Source organism: Brachyistius frenatus, unplaced genomic scaffold (assembly GCF_029030835.1).
Source record: "Brachyistius frenatus isolate BFR_SWC_R1_liver_20210118 unplaced genomic scaffold, ASM2903083v1 Contig_19, whole genome shotgun sequence".
In the NCBI taxonomy this organism is placed as follows: domain Eukaryota; kingdom Metazoa; phylum Chordata; class Actinopteri; family Embiotocidae; genus Brachyistius; species Brachyistius frenatus.
Window position 1 is genome coordinate 255,195 of NW_027210618.1, and position 23,583 is coordinate 278,777.

Here is a 23,583-nt window from a genome sequence, read left to right on the forward strand (position 1 = left end):
GAACAAGATCTACTAATGGATCAAAGTTTGGAGCAACAGAGGAACAGCAGCCCTTTGAAAGATGATCTCCCAATTGCATACACTTCCTGTCCACATGTAAGAGAAAACCTTACTTCAGTGAGATCAACATGTTGTCAACATGCATATTTGCCAGAGTTATCTCCAAGAGAAATGACACTGGCCACAGTGATTATAGCCTATATATATATAGATATAAACATAGACAGAGGCATTGTGTATCTTGGCTTGGTAACTGAGGCTTGTTACAACACTTACCACAGCTACTTGATTATATTGTGTATTATATACTGCCTATCGCTACCACTATGTCTCATTATGAAGCTCGTTATATTTAGTTCTCATCTTTTGTTTGGTCAGTGTGGTGTCAGCCCTTTCAGCAACTGCATGACTGATTGCAGCAAGACAATAACAAACACGTTACCTTGGAGTCTGTTTATTTTTCATGCTCATGCCTTGGTCATTTCCCAGAGAGATGGTCAACAAATGATCATAAGATGTCAAGTTGTTTGCCTAATTACAGATAGATCTACCATAACAGGAACATCGGGGCCAAAATTGACACATGTAAGCAAAAAAAAAAAAAAAATTGCAGAACTTTGAAACAAATGAAAAGCTTCATCTGAACTGTAGATTTGCAGTAGATCCAAACAAAGGTGAGATACCTATGTGACAGACATTCACAGCAAAGCAGTGATTTCGCAATCATAATTGCCATAAAACTGATGATAATGAATTCTGTACATCGTATACACTAACTGGAGGACAACACTGTGGTGGTCTGTATGAATCTTTGTCTAAGTACAGTAAATAATCTCAGCATTAGTACTTCACAGGTGTTTAGTGTTTGTTAAATAAGATTAGCGATATATTAATGGAACCCCTGAGATATTTTTTTTCATTTATTTGTAGACTGTAAAATGTTACTACACTCGCATACAAAAAGAAACAATGATACAGAGTTCAGTAACCCACAAACACTGCTGTTTGTCCTCATATACTGCAGCCTACAATTTGTTTAATTCTATAAATAGAAAAAGTCTAAGTTCAAAAGCAAATGAAAGTTACAAACATACTTTCTGGTGTCGTACTATATAAAAAACACAGTCCCACTGAAACAATAAGCAAATGCGTCTATGGAGGGCGAACAACGTCTGAAAACAGTTGTTACTACTTTCCAGTGTTTACTGATCCTTCTTGTCTTCAGCACACTGAAGATTCTGTGGATCGAGTACAGGATTAAAAACAGAATCGCTCCGGTATTAATTGAATATGCAGTCGATATTCAGTGATTTCTGATGCATTTGTGTTACCTGGAGTTGATGGTGCTCTCTCAATAGTCTGTCATACTCTTGTGCCAGACCTCTGGCCTGCCTCCTCATTGCTTCCACTTCGGCATTAGACTTTCGCACACCTACAAATATAATACTCACAATCAATAAATTGCTCCATATACAGTCACAGCCCCTTTAAAATGATCTTTAATAATACCACAGTGACACGTTTACATGTAGGAGGGGACCTGACGAGGTCCATGCTCTGCTGATGTTTAATAGTTCTCATAAGCACAGCTTTTCATGAGGTCTTTACTTTTGAAAACCATTACTGCATATTATCCCGTGTGAAGGAAGTGATGATTACTCACTCTCCTCGGTGGCCTTCAGTTCACCTGCCAGCTTTTCAACCTCCAGCTTCTGTTGCTGTTTTGTTGCTGACATGGATTTTTCCCCTTCCAAGAGAGCCTGAGCACAAAGGATTCGCCTTAATTACCGAGCTTAAGCTGATTATTTTAATGGCAGATGACAAATGCAAACGCAAAACAGAAATCACAGAAACAAGGCTCTGTGCAAAACACAGTATGGATTAATGCCTGCAGTGTTTTACATAGGTGGACATGATGCACAAACACTATCAGTTCAGAATACAGCGTGTTACACTAAAAAGAAAAACATGAACTGTTAATTGGAGAAAAAAAACATAAGTTGTTAGTTTTTCGTATGGCTCTAAATAACTAAAATTACTTCTCACTTGTTTGAGTGTCAGGTTGGCCTCCTGGTGCTGCTTGGCTGCTTTGACGGCACTGTCCATCTGTGCCTGAAGACCTGCACTGTTCTCCAAGGTGAGAGCTACCTGGTTTAGCAAGGTGACAATCCGACGCATAATACTGTTTTGAGGTCACAGGACAGAAAAACACAAGAGCCAGAGGAAATCAAGGCAGACAGAAGACAAGACAGGACCTCAGAGTGTGAACTGAGGGGTGAATAAAGAAGTGGACAGTTTGTGTAGAAGGGTGAAGTAAATATTAGTCTCATTCTTAATTAACAAAGTCACACTAACAGCCAGAGAAAGAGGGAGAAGCCAGATATGTAGAGGTTCCTCTGGGCTCTAAACAGCTTCATGTGCACGTGGTCGTACACATTTGGGTTCACTTTGGCATCTTGCATGGGCTCAGGACCCGAGTACTTCTGCACCTCACGGACAGCATCTGAGGGGTGGACAGGAGGACACAGGACAGTGACCGCTGCTGGCTGGGCTGGATGGACAACATGGTGTCAGCCTATTCTGTATTATTATTCATTGTCTGGCTCACAACAGACTACTTACCCAGGAAAAGCACAATAAGGACCATGATCATGGTAAAGAAGCATTTGTTCCAGTATGGCGATAACCAGCTCCATATTCTCCAGCTGAAAACCGAATGCCATCTGCAAAGTAGGTCAAAAGGACAATGTGAGTTTATCTGTCATACAGTGGGCTCGATCTGCCTGGAAAGGACATGGCTGCACTCTGCTGGTGATTCGTGTGAACTGCTTAATTTATTCCACAGGACATTTTTATTATTTGTTCATAAATGTAAATGCTGCACAGGAAGCTGACTCTGACTCCTTGAATGAAGTTTTGATTCTGTGATTTGTGTTTTAAATTGCGTTACCTCTGTGCTGACAAAAAGGGTATACATAAGATGATGTTGACTGCTATCTCTGCATATAGGAAGAGAGCCACGGCTGTCCACTGCAGAGTCATTGTGACTGTGTTTCTGGGGAGATGAGGAATTGAAAAATTGAAGGAATTAAAATTAGGGCACGGCAATATATCAATATTATATGGATCATGTTCTATAAGACAAGATATTATCTTAGACTTAATGACATCATAATATCGTGATAAGGCGTAAGTGTTGTCTTCTACTGGTTTTAAAGGCTGGATTACAGTAAAATGATGTCATTTTCTGAATTTACCAAACTTTTAGACCTATAGCTGTTCTGTTGTTGTCTTTACCTACTTAGTTATCATACACTGATTATAATGACTATGAAAAATCTCGTATTGTAAATATTTTGTGAAAGCACCAATCATTACTACATTATTGTCACAATAGCGATGTGTATTTGATCAAAAATATTGTGATATTCAATTTGTCCTTGTAGCCCAGCCCTAATTGAAATGGTATAAAGCTTTTCACGTCAGTACATCCGGTATGCTTCCACCGATAAACATTTCTCTACAAATGTTACTAATTAGATTAAACTATCATTCTCAATAAACAAGTGGCAGTGAAGGTAAAAAATACATATGATGCGTTATTTTTTATTTACGTTTTTTCTATTAGTCATTACACACTGTATATTATTGTTATACACCCTTTCACATTGACTTATTTAAGCACACACACACACACACACACACACACACACACACACACACACACACACACACACACACACACACACACACACACACACACACACACACACACACACACACACACACACACATCTCTGTAGGCCTCAATACAACAGGCGATCAGCAGCATGATTTCATAGCCCTTTTGCTATTCATAGGCTTTACCTCTAAATCTATTCTCACTCTTCAGCCACAGTACCATCAGCTGCTGTTTTTAATTTAGTTCAAGAAGTCCTCAGAACTCGGTTTTTACCAAGCCATAAATAATAATGTTTTGCTTACCAGACAAAGATGTGCGACGAAGAGTTTAGGAAAATCCAGACAATCACACACATGCACTCACACGTTCACAACAGCTGCTGGGAAACATCAGAGGATCCCGCGGCCCGAAATAAAACTGCTGGCTGACCTCAATAGTCAGTCCCGTTGGATCCGTTTAAAGATCACAACCTTAAAAATGACCGAAAGCTTTGGTGTTAGTCTACGAAATGAGTACTACATCTATCTTTTCACTTCTGGACCAGTTTTTTTTTTTTTTTTTTCCCTGATGTGCGAGCTTCGTGTACGTGTGAGCGCGTTTAGTGGCGCCCTCTCACATTTCATTTCACGGTACAAAAATAGTCCAGGAAGGATCACTCTGTCCCTGTGGACATATGGTTGTATATGTATATATATAGTTATATATCTCAAAACCTGTAAAACACAACAGAACAAACCAAACCAAAAAAGAAGCTCCATATTTTCAACATCTGTGTGAATACAGTATGTTGACTTTTTCTAACTTGGCAAATTTCCTGCAGAGCAGTCAAATGTCCAAAAGGGGGCGATGTTATCTAATGATGAAAGATAGCTTGTGCATTGGGACCTGAAGCCTTGTATGGTTTGCAATTAAGGCAGGAAATTCAACCCAAATATTCCTTATGTGAATATCACAAATACAGACGTTCAACAGTGTCGATAAACAGTTTCATTTACAAACCAACAGAATGTAAATAATTGTCATTGAAATGGAACATGTAGGCTCATTTCAAAAGCTCATTCATTACTAAGTTGAAAGGATTTTCTCTTTTTCTGTGCTTTTTAAAAGGGAACACAAAGCTTACTCATGAACATATAGATTGGTTGTTTCAAAACAGAACCACAAAGTCAGAGGATTTTTGCACATAGCCTTTAGTACAGTCTTCCTTTTGAATAATGACGTTAGACTTTTTGGCAGATTTCGGCTCCTATGTCTATTCGACATATTTTGCCCTTTTCTCTGATGCATTCAGCTTGCAATGTGTATTCACATGGGCTTCCTCTGCGAAAGAGTCTGATAGCTGCTATCCTCTTTGACTCCATGCCTCAGGACTGTCGAGGAGCAAAATGTTTACAGCTGCTCCCTGTGATAGCTTTTTGAGAGCGGGTAAATGACGGTTGGCAGAAATGAATGTGTTTTGATTGCTCTCCTCTTCTCGCCCTTTTGGATGCTACACCTAACTGTTTGTCCTCACAATACCTCCGCAGAGAGGCATCCATAAACATGAGTTTATGTACACTCACTGTGCACGTGAGTATGAACACCTGCACCTGCTTATTTATGCAATTATCCAATCAGACATCCATGTGGCAGTAGTGCAATGCATGAAATCCTGCAGATACAGGTCAGGGGGGAACAGTTCATGTGTACATCCAACATCAGAATAAAGGATAACATGTGATCTCAGTGACTGTGGTGAACAAAAAAAACAGCTCAGTAACCTCCAAAGTCTGTTCAGCAATGAGGTGGATGGACTACAAAAGCATAACACCACCATGGGAGATTTGTAGCATAAATTTGCATCTTACAAATCTGCAGAAGGTCTGTGATGCAACATGGACCAGAGTCTGGAAGGACTGTTTCTATCTTCTTGTGGTACCTGTGCTATGATGAAGTGAGAGCAAAGGGAGGGTCAAGTGGTGCATTTACTTGACCTCTTCACCCGGTCCTTGAGGGGTAGTAACATGAAACTCATTCCAGCTTCTTGTGTCCATGATCTTATAATTTCAGTCCAAACCATAACTGTTGGTAGGAATATAAAGTGATTTGTAAATTCAGAGTTGTGCCTTCAGGCTCCAGTGCCTTTTTCACAATAATGGACCAGCACAAACATTTACATGCAGTTAAATGCATCTTAAATGTCTTATGATCCATGTTTCCCTAATTGCACAGCTTTAAAAATGACAACTGAATATCAATTTGTACTCTTCCTCATGTCCTCACGAGCACATTATTTTGGCCTTTTTTTGTTGAGGCACCGGGGATGTGTCCACCATCAACCCAAACTTGGATGGATTGACTGGCTGTTTCCATGTAGTCAGCAGTTGAGGCAGAAGCTTTGGACTCCATCAAAATATGTTTATTTAAATATGTTTTTCACAGAAAACGAATCAAGGCCATTGAGTCTCAGGTGGAAAAATGAACTGAACCAAACAACTTACAACAACCAGTTTCATTAAAGTGGGTTTAGGATACTTTTTGGGCCTTGTTTAAATGCGAAGTAGTCTTTTTGTCTTTTGCATAGCCCGTGCTCACCTTTCAGTCAAAGGGAAAAGAGACAAGATATCATACACAGAAGTACAGAGAGATACGAGGATATATTTAACACAGAGGGAGAAAGACGCAACAAGAAAGATCTAAATCTAAAATGTCTCGCCAAAGAAGAGTTGCTTTGCCACAGGCGTGTGTGTCTGATAGGCCCCCTTCCCAGACAGCTCTCAGACAGGGAGCTCTATTCTCCCCTGGAAAAGGTGACGTAGATAAGTTTTCACCTGGCCTTTTGTATGTGTCAGTCGATTTGTCTTTGACTGGTCCCGAACCTGCAACTAACTTACAAGATCCTACCAGAGCAAAATGAATACTGAATGAATTAAAAAGCATTTTAAAAGACAGCAGCAGAGTATGTCTACATCTGAAGGTGTAGAAGTGCAGGACAAACTTTACAGCGAAACAATGGATCCAAACACGACATCTATATTGACGCGTTTGTTTTGAAAGTCAGCTGGCGTATAACTACGGAACTTTAAGGACACCAGACACAGAATAACTGCGTGGCATGGAGCTGTGGAGGAGCCAAGATCACAAATGGAAATACTTTGCAAACAGAAAGTGGAATTAAAAGACTTAGCTAACGCTAGCTATTTGGCTGACTGTTTCCTTCATGTGATTCAGATCACAGTAAACTCAATATTTACTGTTTGTTAAATTGAAAAGGCCCATGCTTCAATTAAAATTAAATTGAAGATGTGACACTGCTGATATGGTTGGCTAACTTCCTATGCTAATTTATGTTAATTGAATTACTGACCAGTCAGATAACTGGCTTATCAAATTAATGTATTGTTGTTACATATTTTTTTAGCATATATGACATACTTTCATTAGGTATATAGTGTGCTACCAGTGTTTTATTAAATTTTATCCAATTGAACTGTATCTTGAATGAGTTTGTCCTGCAAATGCCGTTTATTGCTACAAATATTGCAGAAGTCGGTTTTCAGTCTTCATTATTATGGGCCTGTAACTCCATCCGCTTTTTGATCAATTGGAAATAATGTATAGGTTGTGAATTTCTCGAGTTTAAGTTTGAACCAGGGATATACCATAATGTTTTTTTTGTTTGTTGTGTAAATCATTTATGCTGATATTTTCCTATCCTTTTGACTGATTGCAGAGGCCAATAATGACATTTGCACAGTTTTTCCCCACCCAATTGCTGTGAACATCCAGTGTGTCCTTTAGTGGAATTAACACATTATGACTTCTATTGTGATGGAGACTTAAAATACAATGCTTTTTCACATTGCACAGGTGACATAATAACAACTGTAGTTGGTGGAGAATGTTGAATATAGAACTGTTTCTGAGTAATGCTGTTTCAGGATGCATACAGGTAGGTGTCAGAAAACAGAGTGTCACAGAGAGCTACGAGAAGAGGAGTTGAGTGTTTGTGTGGTTAAATAACAAAGAGGTTGACCCTCATTTCAGCATAGAGTATGTAATGGGATGAATCCTTGTATATGGTAAGATTCCTGGTTTTAGGTTTTACCCAGACAGTGGTGTGGGAAAGCATCTGGTTTAAGGTAAAGTAGCTCCATGTGTTTAAAGATACAAGCAGAAATTTGTCCTTTCTTTTTGAGCTTTGGTGTGCAACGGGGTAAAATCTAGTATTTCTGGTTTTAAAGGACGCAAACTGAGAATTTTTGATAGAGGATGAATCACTTTGTTTTAATTTTGCAGAACATAGGTGATATTTTTTTATGGGACTTAGTATGTTTTCACAGGTGGGCTCAGAATGTCTTTAGACGTGATGTTCATAGTTCACAATTACTTTAGATGCAGTTACAATCAGGAAAACATTGCATAATTAGTGCAGTGTTAATATTGAAAAACATGTTTTGCTTTAGATATTTTGAATATATTTCATATATTAATTTCTGTCATATTCATGTTAGGTATTGCTGTAGTTTCAGCTATCTAAATGTGGCATATCGTAAGAATAGGGAAATGTTTTTTTCAATCAATAGGTTGGACCAAAAAATAACATGAAAAAAATCTGAACTTGATGTCTTCAAATTAATTGTTTTGACAGACAAATGCTCAAAAACGAACAGATCACCTATCATAGAAGAGAAAGAAGAGCATGGAATCGTAACAATTGAGAGGGTGGAACCAGAGAATAGTATATCATTGCACCATTGTCTTAAACCCTAACAGCCTCCACAATCGCTGACACTCAAAATCATTTTTACTATGTTGCTACTTTATTGTGAAGTGAGTGTCGTCATGTCACAAGACTGGAATGGAATCTATTTCAGATCTAACAAGTCTGTCTTGTCTCCTGAATACAAATGCTTTCAATGCCATGTCAGATTCAGACTACCAGTCTGTGTTGGTGAGCTCTATTATGGTGGCCCCATTCATAGCTGTCCATGTGGAGAGAAGAGAGGAGGTGTTATCACCCGACAGTAGTCATCACTTTGAGGAGAACTGGAGGGCAGCAATCTTCTCTCTGCTGTCAACCCTCTCTTGCAGTGTGGTTGACACTCTGTCGCTGCCTGATAAAACAATTGGACTGGCATTTGACTGTGTGCACACATTGTATGGGCATAGCTGCATATGCTGGAGTACACACTCACAAATACAGGGCACCCACAGTGGATGGACGCACACATTCAATGGTACACTGACTGGCAGGTGCGCACGCACACACACACACACACACACACACACACACACACACACACACACACACACACACACACACACACACACACACACACACACACACACACACACACACACACACACACACACACACACACACACACACACAGACAGACAGACAGTGGGCATGCAGCCATGTCGGCACAAAACTTGTGACTTCTTTTTGTCCTTTATATTTTTAGTTAATTGCGATAAGAGTATGCGAGTCAGTCCTTTTGTCTTAGCCACATTTTCAAAAAGATAAGTAAGATTTCCAATATAATGACACGAAATGTAAAATTCTTACACACTCAAGAGTCTCTATACCCATGCCTGATAACGTAGCACGTCTGTATTGTCTTCTTTAGCACGCATGTAAAGTAAGCCTGTTTATCCCCAAGGATTTGTTTGTTCTCTGTCAAACAGTGTATAATAAAGGAAAGCACTTGTGTCATTAAGTGTCTGCTCTGTGCTGATAAGAACAGAAAATGGTAATCTGCACAGTGCCGATTTAAAGCAGACTTTGTGTTATTTTCTCTTGCACCCCACAAGGATCATAGCAGGTAGAGGTCATGCTCCATTGTATCTGTCTTCCTTTGATTCGTGGTTTCTGTCTCAGCGATAGATTTTCTTGTACAGAGATTATAGGTTTTTATCACAGTCACATATCTTCCAACTCTATAAAGTGTCCTTCCATCTCTCTAAATGTGGCTTGGTGAGAGTAACATTTAGAAAATAACCACAAGCAACAATTTGTCAGGCTGTGCTGGCTGGTGTGTTCAATTCACTTTCTTCTTCTCTACAGTAGCAGAATTACAGTTGAGTGTTCGCTGACCTAATGCAATAGAGGCTCCATATGGACAGAGTAATGTGATTTCCCAGGCTTTTATTCTGTGTCTGCGGCTAGATAGAGAGGGGCACTGAAGAGATGGCATCTGAATTGGGGATGGCTGTCTAAGAGAGGCAGCCACTGAGCGAGAGACAGAAGGACATAATGTATGTGATAGGCATAGGCACACAGGCAAGGAGCAGCCTTGATGTGGAGGACAGGGGAGAGGGAAAAGTACCCATTAGGGTCAGGTGATTGTTATAGGGCTCACAGTGAAGAATCACTGAACCTCTGCTGTTGACTACAGTAGACTGTTGACCTATTTTTAAGGTCATCTTAGGTTAGAGGTATAGTACCTTATCAGTAGTGCTGGGCGGTATACCAGTTCATTCGGTATGCCAGCTAAATAACTTTCTCCTCTGATATACATTTGTCCTATGTCATAAATGTTCATATTACACCTGTCAATGCATAGCTGAAACTATTACTGTGATGTTTCATTGAACAGTGAACATTGAACTAGCGGTGCGCACATTTCATCGTGTGGCGTGTGGAGAGGGGATCCCTATTTACAACATAGGTTACTATAATTTGTGACACATAAGCAATTTATAACAATAATAATTGCACATTGTACATTTACAAAATTTCATCTCCATACTGCCTGCCGGGTATACTATTATTCTAACTGGCTAGCTAGCTGGTCTGTTAACAGTTGCTTGAAGAGGCATGTTCTCGAGGGAATATAAATGACAGGAAAAGCAAGTGGTGCAGCGTCCTTACAAACAATCCATATGTACAAGTACGTATACAGAGCACTGATTAAAACACAGTTCCTTTTTTAATCTCTTATCTGCTGTGGAAGTGCTCATGTCAGGTCAGACGAACTCCTCACACATGTAGAAATATGTTCCCAACTTTGAGAAATTGTTAGTAGGCTGTGAAGTGATCCGGACTGAGACTTTTGACCTGAGTTGAACATACGTAGCAACTGGAGGTTAAAAAAACACAACTGGAAATAAAACAAACAAAAAACAAGCAGGTTGCATTAGGTCAGTATTTCGGGATAAGATGGTACGAAGCTGTTTGATGTCAGAATCGAATCATTTCCTTGTCACTTAAGTAATATAATTAAATTTCTTTGGTCTTTTTTTTTTTATCATCGTCAGCTGCTGCTGCTGCAATTATTCAGGGTTGCTTGACTGGCAAAGCTTACATGCAAATGTCTCCCAGGAAGCTGCGACAGCTTAATGTTACTGTCATGTTTCCAGACAACTATTTCTGGTGTTGATAGTAGAGGAAGTATCTGGGATTCACCATTTAACATCTTTCACATTATGCAAACATTTTAATTTTTTTTAATTTAAAATGAATTCACTATATTTTGCATCCTCTGAGTCTGTGCTCACATTTGTTTATTATAGCTCTGTTCCTCTTGTGAATGGCTCATCCCCTAGTTGGAGAACACACTGAACTTTATAGGTGGGATCAAGGTTAGAAACACATTCTGACTGCGCCGGATGCAGAATCCAAACATAATATGGCAACAAGCATCGAGTAATAAAAGTGGTGAGGCTGCAGCAATGCATATTCTGTTCAGGGACTGTTAAATAGTAAATAATGTAATGGACATTGTGTTACAAAAACATCATTATATAACAATGAAGTTTATAACTTTTCGTACCTAGTATTCAAACAGCTTCTGTGTCTGCTAAAAATAACATCAAAGGAACAGATACATCAGCCAGAACATCAGGCGAGGCTGCTTGTGCTTGGAAGAGCTTACTGGCTTGTTTGTTTTGGCCGGTGTAGCTGCACCTCGGTATGTAAAACAAATTGTGACCTTGAGTCTAGTTGGCATAAATTGTATTGGTCTTTCAGAGGTAATTTTAGAAGGTAATCAATAAAAAAATGATTTTTCTCAGTTTCACTGATGACTTTTGGAATAGTACTTGACACATGAACAGCGGTCTAATTTATGTGTTCCCCAGGAATGGATCATTGTTCATAGTTGTGTATTGTCGTTATTTTGGGAGCAGAACTATGACTCTACATTTGTATACTTATACCCCACCTTTGACGTTTTTCTTCTGAAATTTAGACTTACAAAGGTGTGTTGGATTTATCTTCTGGCTGAAAGTGTCATCTTACAGGTCATTTTCTTTGCCCTGTCAGCTAATCTGTTGCTGGCTGTGATCCCATCTCCACTCCCAATCACAGAAATACCCTCAAGGCACTGTGACATCCTCACTGCCTGTTTACAGCAGGGCCATAAACCATGCCTGCATCAATATTCCCACATCACCCCTCTCTGCTGTGCTACAAAAGCAGACGCCGACAGCCAGAGAAACATCTGATTGAGGTTGTGTAATCGCTCTGGTAGCCAACAGCCCCGTGCTCTCAGGATCTAAAGGGCTCTTTTTTTAAAATGTCTGCTGCACCTGAGAGAGCAAAGGCATACACGTAATAAGTTCATTCCTGAGATATACTATGGAGTACAGCATGTGTCCTTTTATGTATGCATGGGAATGTAGTGTGTATATTCATGTCATAGACAGAATGTAATCCTTGACCCAGGGATTGAAATGAAGTGCACCACCACACTAGCAGAGCATGGCTTTACATGCTAATGGTTATGGTAACTCTGCATCTCGATTAGCTGTTAGAGCTCAGACTGGGTGTAATAAACTGACAGTAGAGTCGTACTTCTGAAATTTCTTCTACAGCTGTATGAATAAATATTTCTCCTTATTTAGGGCAAACTTGTCAACTAGACAAGTTGAGCCAAAAATACCAAGCTGGCTTCATTATGATCCACCAGGAGCAGCCGCTTGGGAAATACAATTTTACTCTTTGTATTTGACAAACAATAGAGGGCTACTGGTAGTCATGCACAGGCAGTGAGGAATAATTTCATTATCTTGTATTATGTGTTGTTAACAGAATCTTGTGGTTGTCTTTGAGGCATTTGCAGGAGTCCTTTATTACAGTTATGGATTTGCTTATTTGGAGAGCATTGTTGTTGGGCTTGTGTTATTAAGATCAGGCACTTTGATGATAAAACTGTTTTCCTTTGTTTTGGTTAAATAACTTCTATATGAAAGCATATTATCCGTGAAGACTATTCTCTGAAAATAAACACAATGTTTGTTCTCAGTGTGTTTTATATGTGCTCTCACTGTCACAGTCCCTGTTCCATCTTATCGTCATAAACAACTATACATTTTTTTTCCATTTGGCTCAAAAGAGGTGACTGCTGAAGTGAAACAGACTAAGTTTTGATTACATCTGGTTTATGTCCCACGAGATGATGAGAACCGTGGTGTTCTGTTGTGTCTGTGGAATGCGAGTGTTCTTCTCAAACTCCAAAAGCAGTGGTTGTTAACGGGGCTCCCAGAGAGCTTTTTAGCTGTAGCATCACTACTTTCCACTCCTGTCTTTCCATGTTTGACCTGCCTGTCTTTGTTGGTCTTCATACATATAGTCTCATTTCAGTGCGAGGGTCTTCCCTCTGAGGGCTCCTAGGTAATAAGGTCAGTGGTCACTTGGGATTGCAGGATCTGGTGTCAGAGTAAGTGCCACGGTGATGAATGGGAGTAATCTCACAGCTGTTACACAATCACAAACACTTTACTCGGGGGAGGGGAGAGTAGGAAACATTTTTCTGCATTAGGTGAGTGAACACTAAAATTTATTATAAATATACATTTACATAACAATTTCTACTTTTCTCTCTCTATTTATATACCTTATTTACCCTATCCTGTACATGTATTTGTATGTACACAATGTACTGTCTGTTGCTACATTACAAAAAGCCATGCAATATCTACAGTACAGTATATGGTATATCTATGAAATCTACTTTTGTTCTCAATAAATAGTAATAAATTATCCATCTCTTGTTTTTGTACGTTCTATTGCACATAATATTTACATTACTGCTTTGGATTAAAATGTTCCCTTTTTCATCATGACCTGATGTCAGTTTTAGCTGCTTTGATGGTATTGACTGTATTCCCTAAAGAGAATGAGTTCCTTCACTCCACAACCTCAGAAGACAGACATTTCAATCGGGTATCTTTGTCCTCAAATGTCACCTTTTTGTTCCTCTTTGGGTCGATCCAGGAGTTGTGGATAACAGCATTATTAGGGGTAGGATCAGCCTCAATGATTGACACCACTCGCTTTTTCATCTTGCTTTTCAAGACTTTCTGGAACTTCTGCCTTGTGAAGGCATAGAGTAGCGGGTGAAAGATAGTGGTCCCATAAGCCATGACCAGAAAGCCCAGTCTCAACTTGACCATTAGGTCACTGGGGCCGACACTCAGGATGACAGTATTGAGTATTGTGATTGGCGTCCAGCACAGCAGGAAGGTAGACACAATCAGGAGGGACATCCTGAAAACCCTCTTTTGGCGCTCTCGCCTCTCTCTGTGGCGCTTAACGGCCCGACGCAAGGCGATGATGACAGAAACAGAGGTGCGCATACCCAGTGTGGGGTTGCGGCTGCCACTGCTCTGGGATCCATCGGTCGCCTCTTGCTGTGTTGTCATGGCCGTCATGGATGGACGCTTTTTCCTGCGGGCCTTCTTCTTCTGTGAAGCGTGGAAACGTGTGCCAATGCGAATGTTGAGCGCCTGCAGGATCTTTGAGTAGGTGATGAGCATGACAACAGCAGTAAAGAAGAAAATAGGGATCTGAGCAAGCAAGTGGTAATAGAGGCCAAGTTCAGTGTAATACTGGTTAGTGTGGACCACATTCTCCACTGCTGTCTGGTTCAGCTCAGTATGACCTTGGGCAAAGAAGCCCACCTCAATGAAGGGTACAAGGAAACTAACAACGGATAACACCCAAATGGTAGTCAGCAGGGCCAGGGCACGGCCCATGGTCAGCACTCGGTTGGCTGGTTTGACAGAGATGTCATAGCGATCAAGGGTGATGGCAAGCACGTTAGCAGCAGTGGCAACACTCGCAAAAGAGACACAGGCTTCATGGAAGCAGCAGACGAGGGCAGTGTCTCCTTCCAGAGAGAGAAGCACCACCACAATTGTGAGGGGAATGCAGCACACACAAACCAGCACATCCAACACATGGAGGTTCATAGTGACGATGTTACTGACAGAACTGATGAGGTTTGACTTCATACAATAGAGGGCAAGCACAGTGAGGTTAGAACTCAGGCCCAGCAGGATCTCTAGCATGAGGAAGCCCGTCAGGGAGACCTGAAAACTAACAGGATAGGGATATGGACTGGGGGTTGCCGGACTCATGGTGCGGCCGATGGGTTCAGTGTTGTCGGTGACTGTAACGTTGCTCATGGTGGCTTCTTTTTCTGGGCAGGGAAGGATATGCATTATCCTGCGTATAGGGAGGAGAGAGAAAGATTATTTTAAAAGGTGGAAAAGAAAAACAGCGGTCTGTGTTTGTGCATCTCTCGAAATTTGAAATTAACTTACATCTGAGAAATCCTGTCAGATGTAATGCTCCCTAGTTATCAAAGGTTAATGAAGCCCTTGAGTTTAGATGAGAAATGTTGAGGCATACACTTGAAGGGTCCTGGAATTTTCTTACTGCTATGATCTGCAGATTGGATTGTCTCACTATGTGCATGACATGATATACTAGTAGTAACTATATCGTCTCAATCTTTGTTATCACCATATGATTTTAGACTGTGGATCCATAGTAAAAACATATCACATGACAGAAATACTTCTAATAACATCCGAGCCGTAATGGCTTGGTATGTTGTGGCTTTGTTGTAGCTTGTATTTTTTTTTAGGTTCTGTTTAACAATACATTGAAGTTGACTTTGTTTTTAATGTATATAATAGTTATTAAGATTCTTGGTTTCTAAACTAATCAGCATTTTGTTGCCAAATTACAAAAAGTGGTCCAAACCCGTCGAGATTATCCCGCCAAAAACTCAAATTTGTTACAGCAGACTTCCAACTCTCAGAGATGCACTTTAAAATACTATATAAATAATTGAAGGGCTAATTAATGTGCCAAAAACAGTTGGTATTTGGAAATGATATCATGAATCTTGGGTTAGGTGGAGATAAATCTAATACACTCTAGAATAGATTGTAATAACTGATTATCACATGCATTATTAAAATAATCCATCCACCCCCCGATCTGATCTGAACAGAGTTCTAGATGACATGGAGGAAAATAAATGTTTTTTTTTTTTAAGTAATATTTACCCTTCCCTCCAGCACTATCTGAATACCAGGGCTGTGTAATCAGGCCATAGAGTCCATGTTAGATCCACAGAGATGAGCATCACATCCAAACATAGCCAGTGGAAAAGTGTTCCCGCTCCGCCAGAGCCCCCCAGCGAGGCTTTTCCTTTCACTGCTAGTCCCTTCGAGAGAGCCTGATGGCCAGAAAAGCACCTGTCTGTTTCACCAAGGACTGCCTATGGGCTGCCAGCTTTTTCTTCCTAATAACAAGAAAACTAAGGAATTAGCCACCTGTACCCATTGGAGCACTAATGTGCTCTATGGATTTTTTTTCTCCGATCTCTGGTTTGCTTTTGTGATGGTGGGAGCACTGATAGATGAGTGGAACAGGAATAAGATGTCAGAGTCACCTCCTGTTTATAATCTCATGATATTCCCAGGCAGGAGCGAGACAGCCAACCGAGAAAACAAAGAAACACAGACTTCTTCCCCTGTGCAGTGCTGGAATTTACTGCTCATGGTACGATCCAAACTTGTGCTTTTTTTCTTTTTTGTCCACAATGAGAAGATAGTAGTCAGATCTGTAAATATAAAACAATTGTTATATCCATTTGCTTGTAGTCCAAGAGGCAGAGCTGTCAGTCAGCCATGTAGATTCCCCAGTGTACACCATAGTAATGTCCAGAATGTGTTCAAGAGAGGTCAGTGCGTCCGGGCAGCGTCCAGGCCCATGTCTCCCCTGGGAGCACTAATGGAACAGGCCTTCATTTTCCACTTTTCTCATTAGTCTCTGTACGCATGGCTCCAGCTGCCATTGACTTGTAAATCGAGCGCAGGTCTCGTGTTTGTCCCTCAACATGCTGAACCCTAAATCACTGGAGATAGCGTGAGCGAAGCGGATTATTGGAGCGTACGCGTGTCCAATCACCATGACACATGTGATTGTGTTCACCAGTATTATATGTGCTTGAGAGCAACTCAGGAGTGGGTCAGTGTGATGAGGTACTGGACGTCATTTCATCAAAAACAAAAGCCGCCTTTTAGATTTGCAAAGAGATCCCAGACAGTAAGCAGACTTTGGGAAGCAGGAGCTGTACACAGCATCTGTATGTCCTTCAGTCCCACATCTCTCGTTCACAGTGACCTGAAGAGAGATAAAGGATAGGGTAATGGGTGATAGAGGGAGTGAGATAAGGAGGAAGAGAGAGTAGAAGGAGTTAGAGAGGGAAGTGTGGGGGATGTGTTTGTGAAAATGAACATATCCTCAGTAGAGAGGCGACAAGGAAACTCTCATTAACATGGCAACCAGCCTTAGATGTCTTATCACGTTCCTGTGCAGTGCCTTTACTATTGCATTAGCATAACAGTAGTGCTGATAATGGGCTTTCACAAAAACCTCTATTACATCCTTCAGTTTTCAAATTGAAGATAAACTATAGTGACATTTTGCTAATCTTGTTGTGTTTACCATAAATTGACACAGACAATGCTCAGTGCAAATTCTAGTATGTTACTTGTACAGTCACAGTGCAGATGAAACGGTCGTACTATTCTCATGACAGAACAGAGTTGCTTCAAGCTTTAGTGCTGTGCGATCCCTTGGGGAACTTGTCATAAAGACATGGATGGCTCCGTTTGTCTCTCTATGCGATCCATGGACAGTAATCTCTTCAGAGGAACACGTCGGCCACTCTTCAAGGTTGTTTCAGTGAGAGGTTCTTTTACTTTACTTTACTATGGCACAATGACAGCAGAAATGAACAATGAGCACAGTACCAGGCAAGAAATACGATTATGCATGTTATAATAATACATAATTTTAAAGTGCACAACTCGGGTTTCGAATCAAGTTTCTTGTATCATCGAAATCGACAGTTGAGTGTCTCTGTAGGACACAGATGCGCTCATATTATGGAATATGCAGGCATCCTGATGCGTAAACAAAAAGCCTTTCAAAAGGAGCTTCTTGGAATGACAAGTTAAACGAGTGTATTTTAATCAGTTGCTGATACGTTTCAGTTTAACCATAATCATGTTTTGAAATCAGTCTTTCAACAATACATTATCATTTTTATGGTTTATAATGCTGTGCATTTGTTGTAACAGAGATGTTTGCCGTTGTGTTGTTTTTACTATATATACACGCTCTATTTGGCTTAGTGCTGTAAATCAAACCAATAAGTATTAAGTGCCCCATCAAAACACAGCAACACTCACCATGCAGAGTAAACACAGATGCTCCTGAGCTGGTCCGTTCACTACACGGTCCCTTCTCCTACCAGCTCTGCAACAATCTGAGTCGACTGATACAAGCTATTGGTTTATCTTCTGCTTCCTCCAGCAGTAATCCAAGCATTAGGATTGAATATTGATGAACATACAGGGGTCACACAACTGACAGATGTTCTTTCCTTCCTGAGTGCCAGACAGAAAAAGTCCTTTAAGATTAGTCCTCTCAGGATGCTGTTGTGATTCTTCTTTTTTTCTGTTTTTCTCCCTTTTTCGCTCATCCGTCCATACAGACAGTGCTGTGAATACTCCTCATCCAGCCAACTCTGTAGAGCTCCCTTCCTGCCTAACTGTCTGGATAGGAGTGCAAACCATCACACTCCTGATATCTCTTCATCTCCCGCTCTGCTCTCCTCTTCCTCCCTCGTTCCCTCTCTCTCTCTTACTGCGGAGGTTTGCAGTGCTCCCCCAGTCCTGATTGGTCTTCTGTAATAGGCTTAACCCTTTTCTCTCCAGTGAGGGGAGGTATTTCCTTTTGTTCTGACTCTATCCTCTCGTCCCTGTCAGTGAATGTAACATCCCGTGTGAGGCTCTAGTGCCTTAAAAAAAAAAGAAGAAAAGCTTCTACTACGCTTTTGCACTGGGACTTTAGATGTCACTGCGCTAAACGCACAACCTGCTGCAGAGACAGATCGGCAGGCTGGTGAAGGGAAAACGCCAGCAAAGGCTGGGATGATGTATTAATTAGCTCTGTCACAATATAATGAACAAGTAATGTGTATGTGCTCCATGGGGGAACAATGAGAGAGAAGCAATATTTTTGTATTGATTTTGCACACATACATATGAGACAGTAAGACTGACAGCAAGGATATAAATTATTGCAGCTGTGAGTGGGAGAAATGGATTATGATAGGAAGAATGGAATCAGAAAAGAAAAGATAGAGTCTAGCAGCGCTGATTGATAGTTTCAATTAAGTTGCTCTGTTAGATCAGTAAGAGGTTGACCACCCTCTATACCTTTGTCAAGGCTAATTTGTCAGGTGCAATTATTGTCAGAGGGCATCATGGTACCTGACAGCCTCCAGTAAAGTAGATGAGGGAAGAAAGCAGACTTGCTGAGCACTTTATTATGAATGCCTAATGATCCTATCAGCCAATCATGTGGCTGCAGTGCAATGCATAGAATTTGCAGATGCAGATATACAGTAGGTCAAAATTGTGACATTATTGACTTTGATTGGTGCATGTTTGTTGGTGTCAGATAAGTTGGTTTGAGGACTTCAATACAACAGTTCTGTGGACAGAACCGCCTCGTTGTTGAGAAAAGTCAAAGGAGAATGGGCTGACTTGTTTGACTTGACCAAAAGGCCACCGTAGCTTGGATTACCACTCTTTATAAAAGTGGTAAGCAGAAAAACATCTCAGAACACACATGTTGATAGTTAGACCTGGATGTGGGTGGATTACAATAGCAGAAAACCAAAGGTGGGTTAAGCTGCAGTTTACCAAAACTGGACAGTTGAAGATTGTAAAAATGTAGCCTGCTATGATGAATTGATTCATTTCTGTTGAGGTACACAGATTAACATCACAAACCCATGGACCCAACATGCCTTGTAACAACAGTCCAGACTTCTGGTGGTGTAATAGTGTGGTGGATGTTCTTGACACACTTTGACCCCTTTAATACCAGTCTGTTAATGCTGTCAATGAATCAGTGGCAATGAATGCCTATCTGAGTATTGTTACTGATCATGTGCATCATTTTATGGACACAACTTACAATGATGGCTTCTTGCACCATGATACACACAGTATCACAACATCACCGCAAACGGGGGTGTTGGGGGGGAGGAGGGGGGCTTTAATTGATACATGTTGGAAGTGACGTGATGAGCTTTACAGTCAGTCTGACTCATTGTCTTGATGGAATCCATTATTGACACTGTACCAATGTTAGCCCCTGTAATCTTGTAATGTAGAACAAATTGGAGGTCAAACAAAACATTGATCACAGTCTTGTACAACTGAGGGCATGGGATACCCTTGATTATATAAAGATACTTGTCTCCCTTCCACGTGACATGCAGAGACCACCATTTTTTGGAGGATTAAGACAAGCAGGTACTGTCATCATGTCTCTTATTCTCAATGGATCTTCACATTGCACGTTATGTCACGTGACACGTGTATGTATGTGTGTGTGTGTGTGTGTGTGTGTGTGTGTGTGTGTGTGTGTGTGTGTGTGTGTGTGTGTGTGTGTGTGTGTGTGTGTGTGTGTGTGTGTGTGTGTGTGTGTGTGAGACAGATGGTGGGAAAAACAATTGCTTTGGTAGTGTATGCAAGTCCTTTGGGTGATGCGTGCTGTAAGCATTGCATGTTTTCTTACTTCAATGTATATGCCCTTGATGAACCATTTCCTGCTTTCTACATGGGGTCCATCCGTGAGCCTTTGAGTGTCAGATTATAGATGCACAGAAAACAGATGCAAAGCAGTTTCTCCGTCACTAACCCCAACTCAACATTTCATCAAAAGGATCTTGAAGAGAGCGGAAAGTGGACATGTGGATGAAATGTATCGGCCGACCGGTCCTCTCATGGCTCTTCAGAAATCCCTCTAGTTTAAAGAGTGATAAACATGCTGCTGCAAAAACACTGCATTCCCAAAATTTCAGAGTTCAATAGAAGAATGATGTTAATATTTCATTCCCATTAATATTTCATCCCGCTCTTTCTCTCTGTCCCCACACTCTTCTGTCTGATATACACCACAGCTTTTTCTCCTCTTTCACTCTGAGTTGCCTGTAGATGTCCATAGATATGCTGTTAGCATGTGTCTGTCGATATTAAAATGTGTGAATTTTTTTCCCTATGCAACACATATTTCACACCCTCTTTGGCACCCTCCTATGTGTGGTGTGTCTGTGAGGTGGACCTTTTTGGCCTGAGGCCATCAAATAAAGAAGATGCAGATGTGCTGTCAGTAGCTTTCTTATAACAAGTCCATACTTTGCATGCCAGACATCAGCAGGCAATCATGCAATAGTGGTTTGGAAGCCAGCAGGGCCAGTGGATCCAGCGCACACACTTTTATCTCCTTCCTGCAGCAGGCCTCGTGCACCTACATTTGGGACCACTGTGATTTGCCCCAGAACGGAACTAGCCTCGCGTTAATGGAGTGGCTGGTCTGCTGTCACCTGATCTATTAAAATTGCCCTTTTCACAAACCCTGGAGAGCTCCTGGTCCAACCTCACAAAGACACGAGGTGGTCGTATTAAAAAGGAGAAAGACAGTTGTCATCTCCTGAGCTGCTCCTGTATTTGTTTAACGGTTTCTCATTGGAAGTTCTATTCACACCAAAGGCACATCCCATGTGATCAGACCTCATTTCTCAATTCTTACTTGACTTGGGGATTGGTCCAGTCCTCCATATTGAAGGCCGTCCCAAAGCTCTTATTTCTGCTTTGAGGTGTGAGGAGGGACCTCTGATTACACCTGAGCAAAGATACACAAAGGGTTGAAATAGAAGATGGGATGAAAGGGGCAGACCACACTCCAAGGTCAGCTTTGCCATCAGTCCTAGTGTACCTCTTGGACTGTTAAGAGAAGAGAAGGAGAATAGAAGTCAATCATTACTTCCTCATATATTAAACACTCCTTGAGATTGATGAACTGCAGCTCAATATAAGACTCAGTCTGATAGAATGTTGTGTAAGGGTTTTCGATGCCAACAGTAGGTACAGTAAGCATGATTAAAAACACCCACGATAATGTGTTTGCACAAAAGATTCAGTAGTTATTTAAGATGTTTTTTTTATTATTTTAAGTGAAGTGACCAAATTTGGACGAGCGGTGGATCTGACTCAATCTGACTGGAAACCAAATGTTACTATGTCCCACCCAACAATAGCGGAAACCTAACTGCACCACATACCTGTCAAATAAACAGACATGCTCCTAAAACCCGGCTTTTTGCTGGTTTATTTTCTATTTAATGACGGGATTATTTTCAGATGAACTGCCAGAAAACTAATAACAAGAAGTGACTTTATTTAACAACATGGGAAAAAATTGGACTTTGTATTTCATGAGACAAGTTTAATGGGAGTCCATGGAGCCGGAGGGTTTTTGGAGCCAACATCTAGTGGCAACCGGTGGTATTGCAGCATAATGCACTTGTCCATGGGTCTCATTTTTCAGACCTGGGAGCTAAGTCCACTTTTATACACAGTCAACGGTGTGGACGCAGGGAGTCTCTTGGTTGGGGCGGCTCCCATAGAGACTATAGGCATTTACAACATTTGTAAAAAAAATGCAGGGTTTTGGTTAAACTGCCATTTCCTTGTCCTGTAAAACCATTTGATGTCATAACAATGTTTGGCTCCATACGTAAATTCAATCAAATGTCTGCAGGCAGGTCACTTTCTCTGTAGATGTAGTCACTAGACAGCTGACTGAGTTTCTGTAGCGAGTCGTCTTCTCTCTCACTCGTTCCTCTCTCAGAATCTTCTTGGCATTTCCAGACTGAACTCATCAACTGACAGTTGTAAAGCTGTTTGACAGATTTTTTTTTTTTTCCCCTGGTTCATTTCTGCAGTGAAAACGTTGTGAGACGCTGTGAATTCGTTTTCACTCATCATAAATGTGTTTCCTCTGCAGCAGCAAAACATGTGATCCTTCAGAAAGTCCTGCAAATTGAACTGTGCTAACGAGACACTTGAGACACTTGAGTTGATGAACTCTGAAAGACAGTAGAAGACCATAACTGAATTTGTAATCTCTTCATTAAAAGAAAAAAAAAATCTGACACATAAGAATGAGTAATAGTCTAGTCACCAAATATAAGATGACCCTCATTTGTAATCAGGCCAATACAGTATCCTTTCTCTCCAGAGCAGTTTTTCCATTCAGTCTCACAGTCTCTGCTCAGAAACGCTTAAGTGATGTACCCAAATCTTATAATGGTGGGGAAAACCCTCCGTGTGGCCAGAGGTGAGACAGACTTCTACTTTTCAACCGACAGAGGCGCGTGCAGAAGTGTTTCTACTGATGTTCCGTGTTTTGGCGTGTGCTGATTGGAATGTAAAGTGCACTTTACATGTATGTCAGAATTTGCTTCACTACTTTTTGCTGCTGTCATTTGTAATGCTCAATCCCTCCTCCTTCCCTCTGCTTCCCTTAAATATGAGCTCCCTACTCTGTTTGTGATTTATAGTCCAGATGGTACTGCAGGTCAGTTAGCTTATAGCCATGAGGCTGAACACTGCAAAGTCAAATATGTAACCTTGACCATCGGTTTAGAGATTGTCTATGCAGTTTCTTCAATTCCCTGTACGTCCTACAAACACTCACACCAGGGAGCGTTTTTTGACTGTTTTCTGCTGTACTGTGACCTCGCTGTTTT

At 40.8% G+C, this 23,583-nt stretch overlaps 2 protein-coding genes across 3 annotated transcripts; both read right to left on the bottom strand.

Moving 5' to 3' along the window:
* Nucleotides 1-438: 438 nt before the first annotated feature.
* LOC138618991 (B-cell receptor-associated protein 29-like) lies at nt 439-4,291 on the bottom strand. 2 transcript variants are annotated; one of them, XM_069695140.1, is made up of 8 exons: nt 4,046-4,291; nt 2,951-3,055; nt 2,623-2,723; nt 2,356-2,503; nt 2,047-2,182; nt 1,664-1,760; nt 1,332-1,432; nt 439-1,238 (listed from the first exon to the last, which is right to left on the bottom strand). In XM_069695140.1, the coding sequence occupies exons 2-8, from the start codon at nt 3,040-3,042 to the stop codon at nt 1,203-1,205; spliced, it is 711 nt and encodes a 236-aa protein (XP_069551241.1). In that variant the 5' UTR covers nt 3,043-3,055; nt 4,046-4,291; the 3' UTR covers nt 439-1,202. The 2 variants fall into 2 exon arrangements, with proteins under 2 accessions (XP_069551241.1, XP_069551240.1); XM_069695139.1 differs by having other exon boundaries at nt 3,985-4,290.
* A 4,593-nt stretch (nt 4,292-8,884) lies between these two features.
* On the bottom strand, nt 8,885-18,679 carry LOC138618993 (G-protein coupled receptor 22-like). The gene is made up of 3 exons (XM_069695141.1): nt 18,164-18,679; nt 15,968-17,090; nt 8,885-15,116 (listed from the first exon to the last, which is right to left on the bottom strand). The coding sequence occupies exon 3, from the start codon at nt 15,110-15,112 to the stop codon at nt 13,796-13,798; it is 1,317 nt and encodes a 438-aa protein (XP_069551242.1). The 5' UTR covers nt 15,113-15,116; nt 15,968-17,090; nt 18,164-18,679; the 3' UTR covers nt 8,885-13,795.
* Between the last annotated feature and the right edge of the window lie 4,904 nt (nt 18,680-23,583).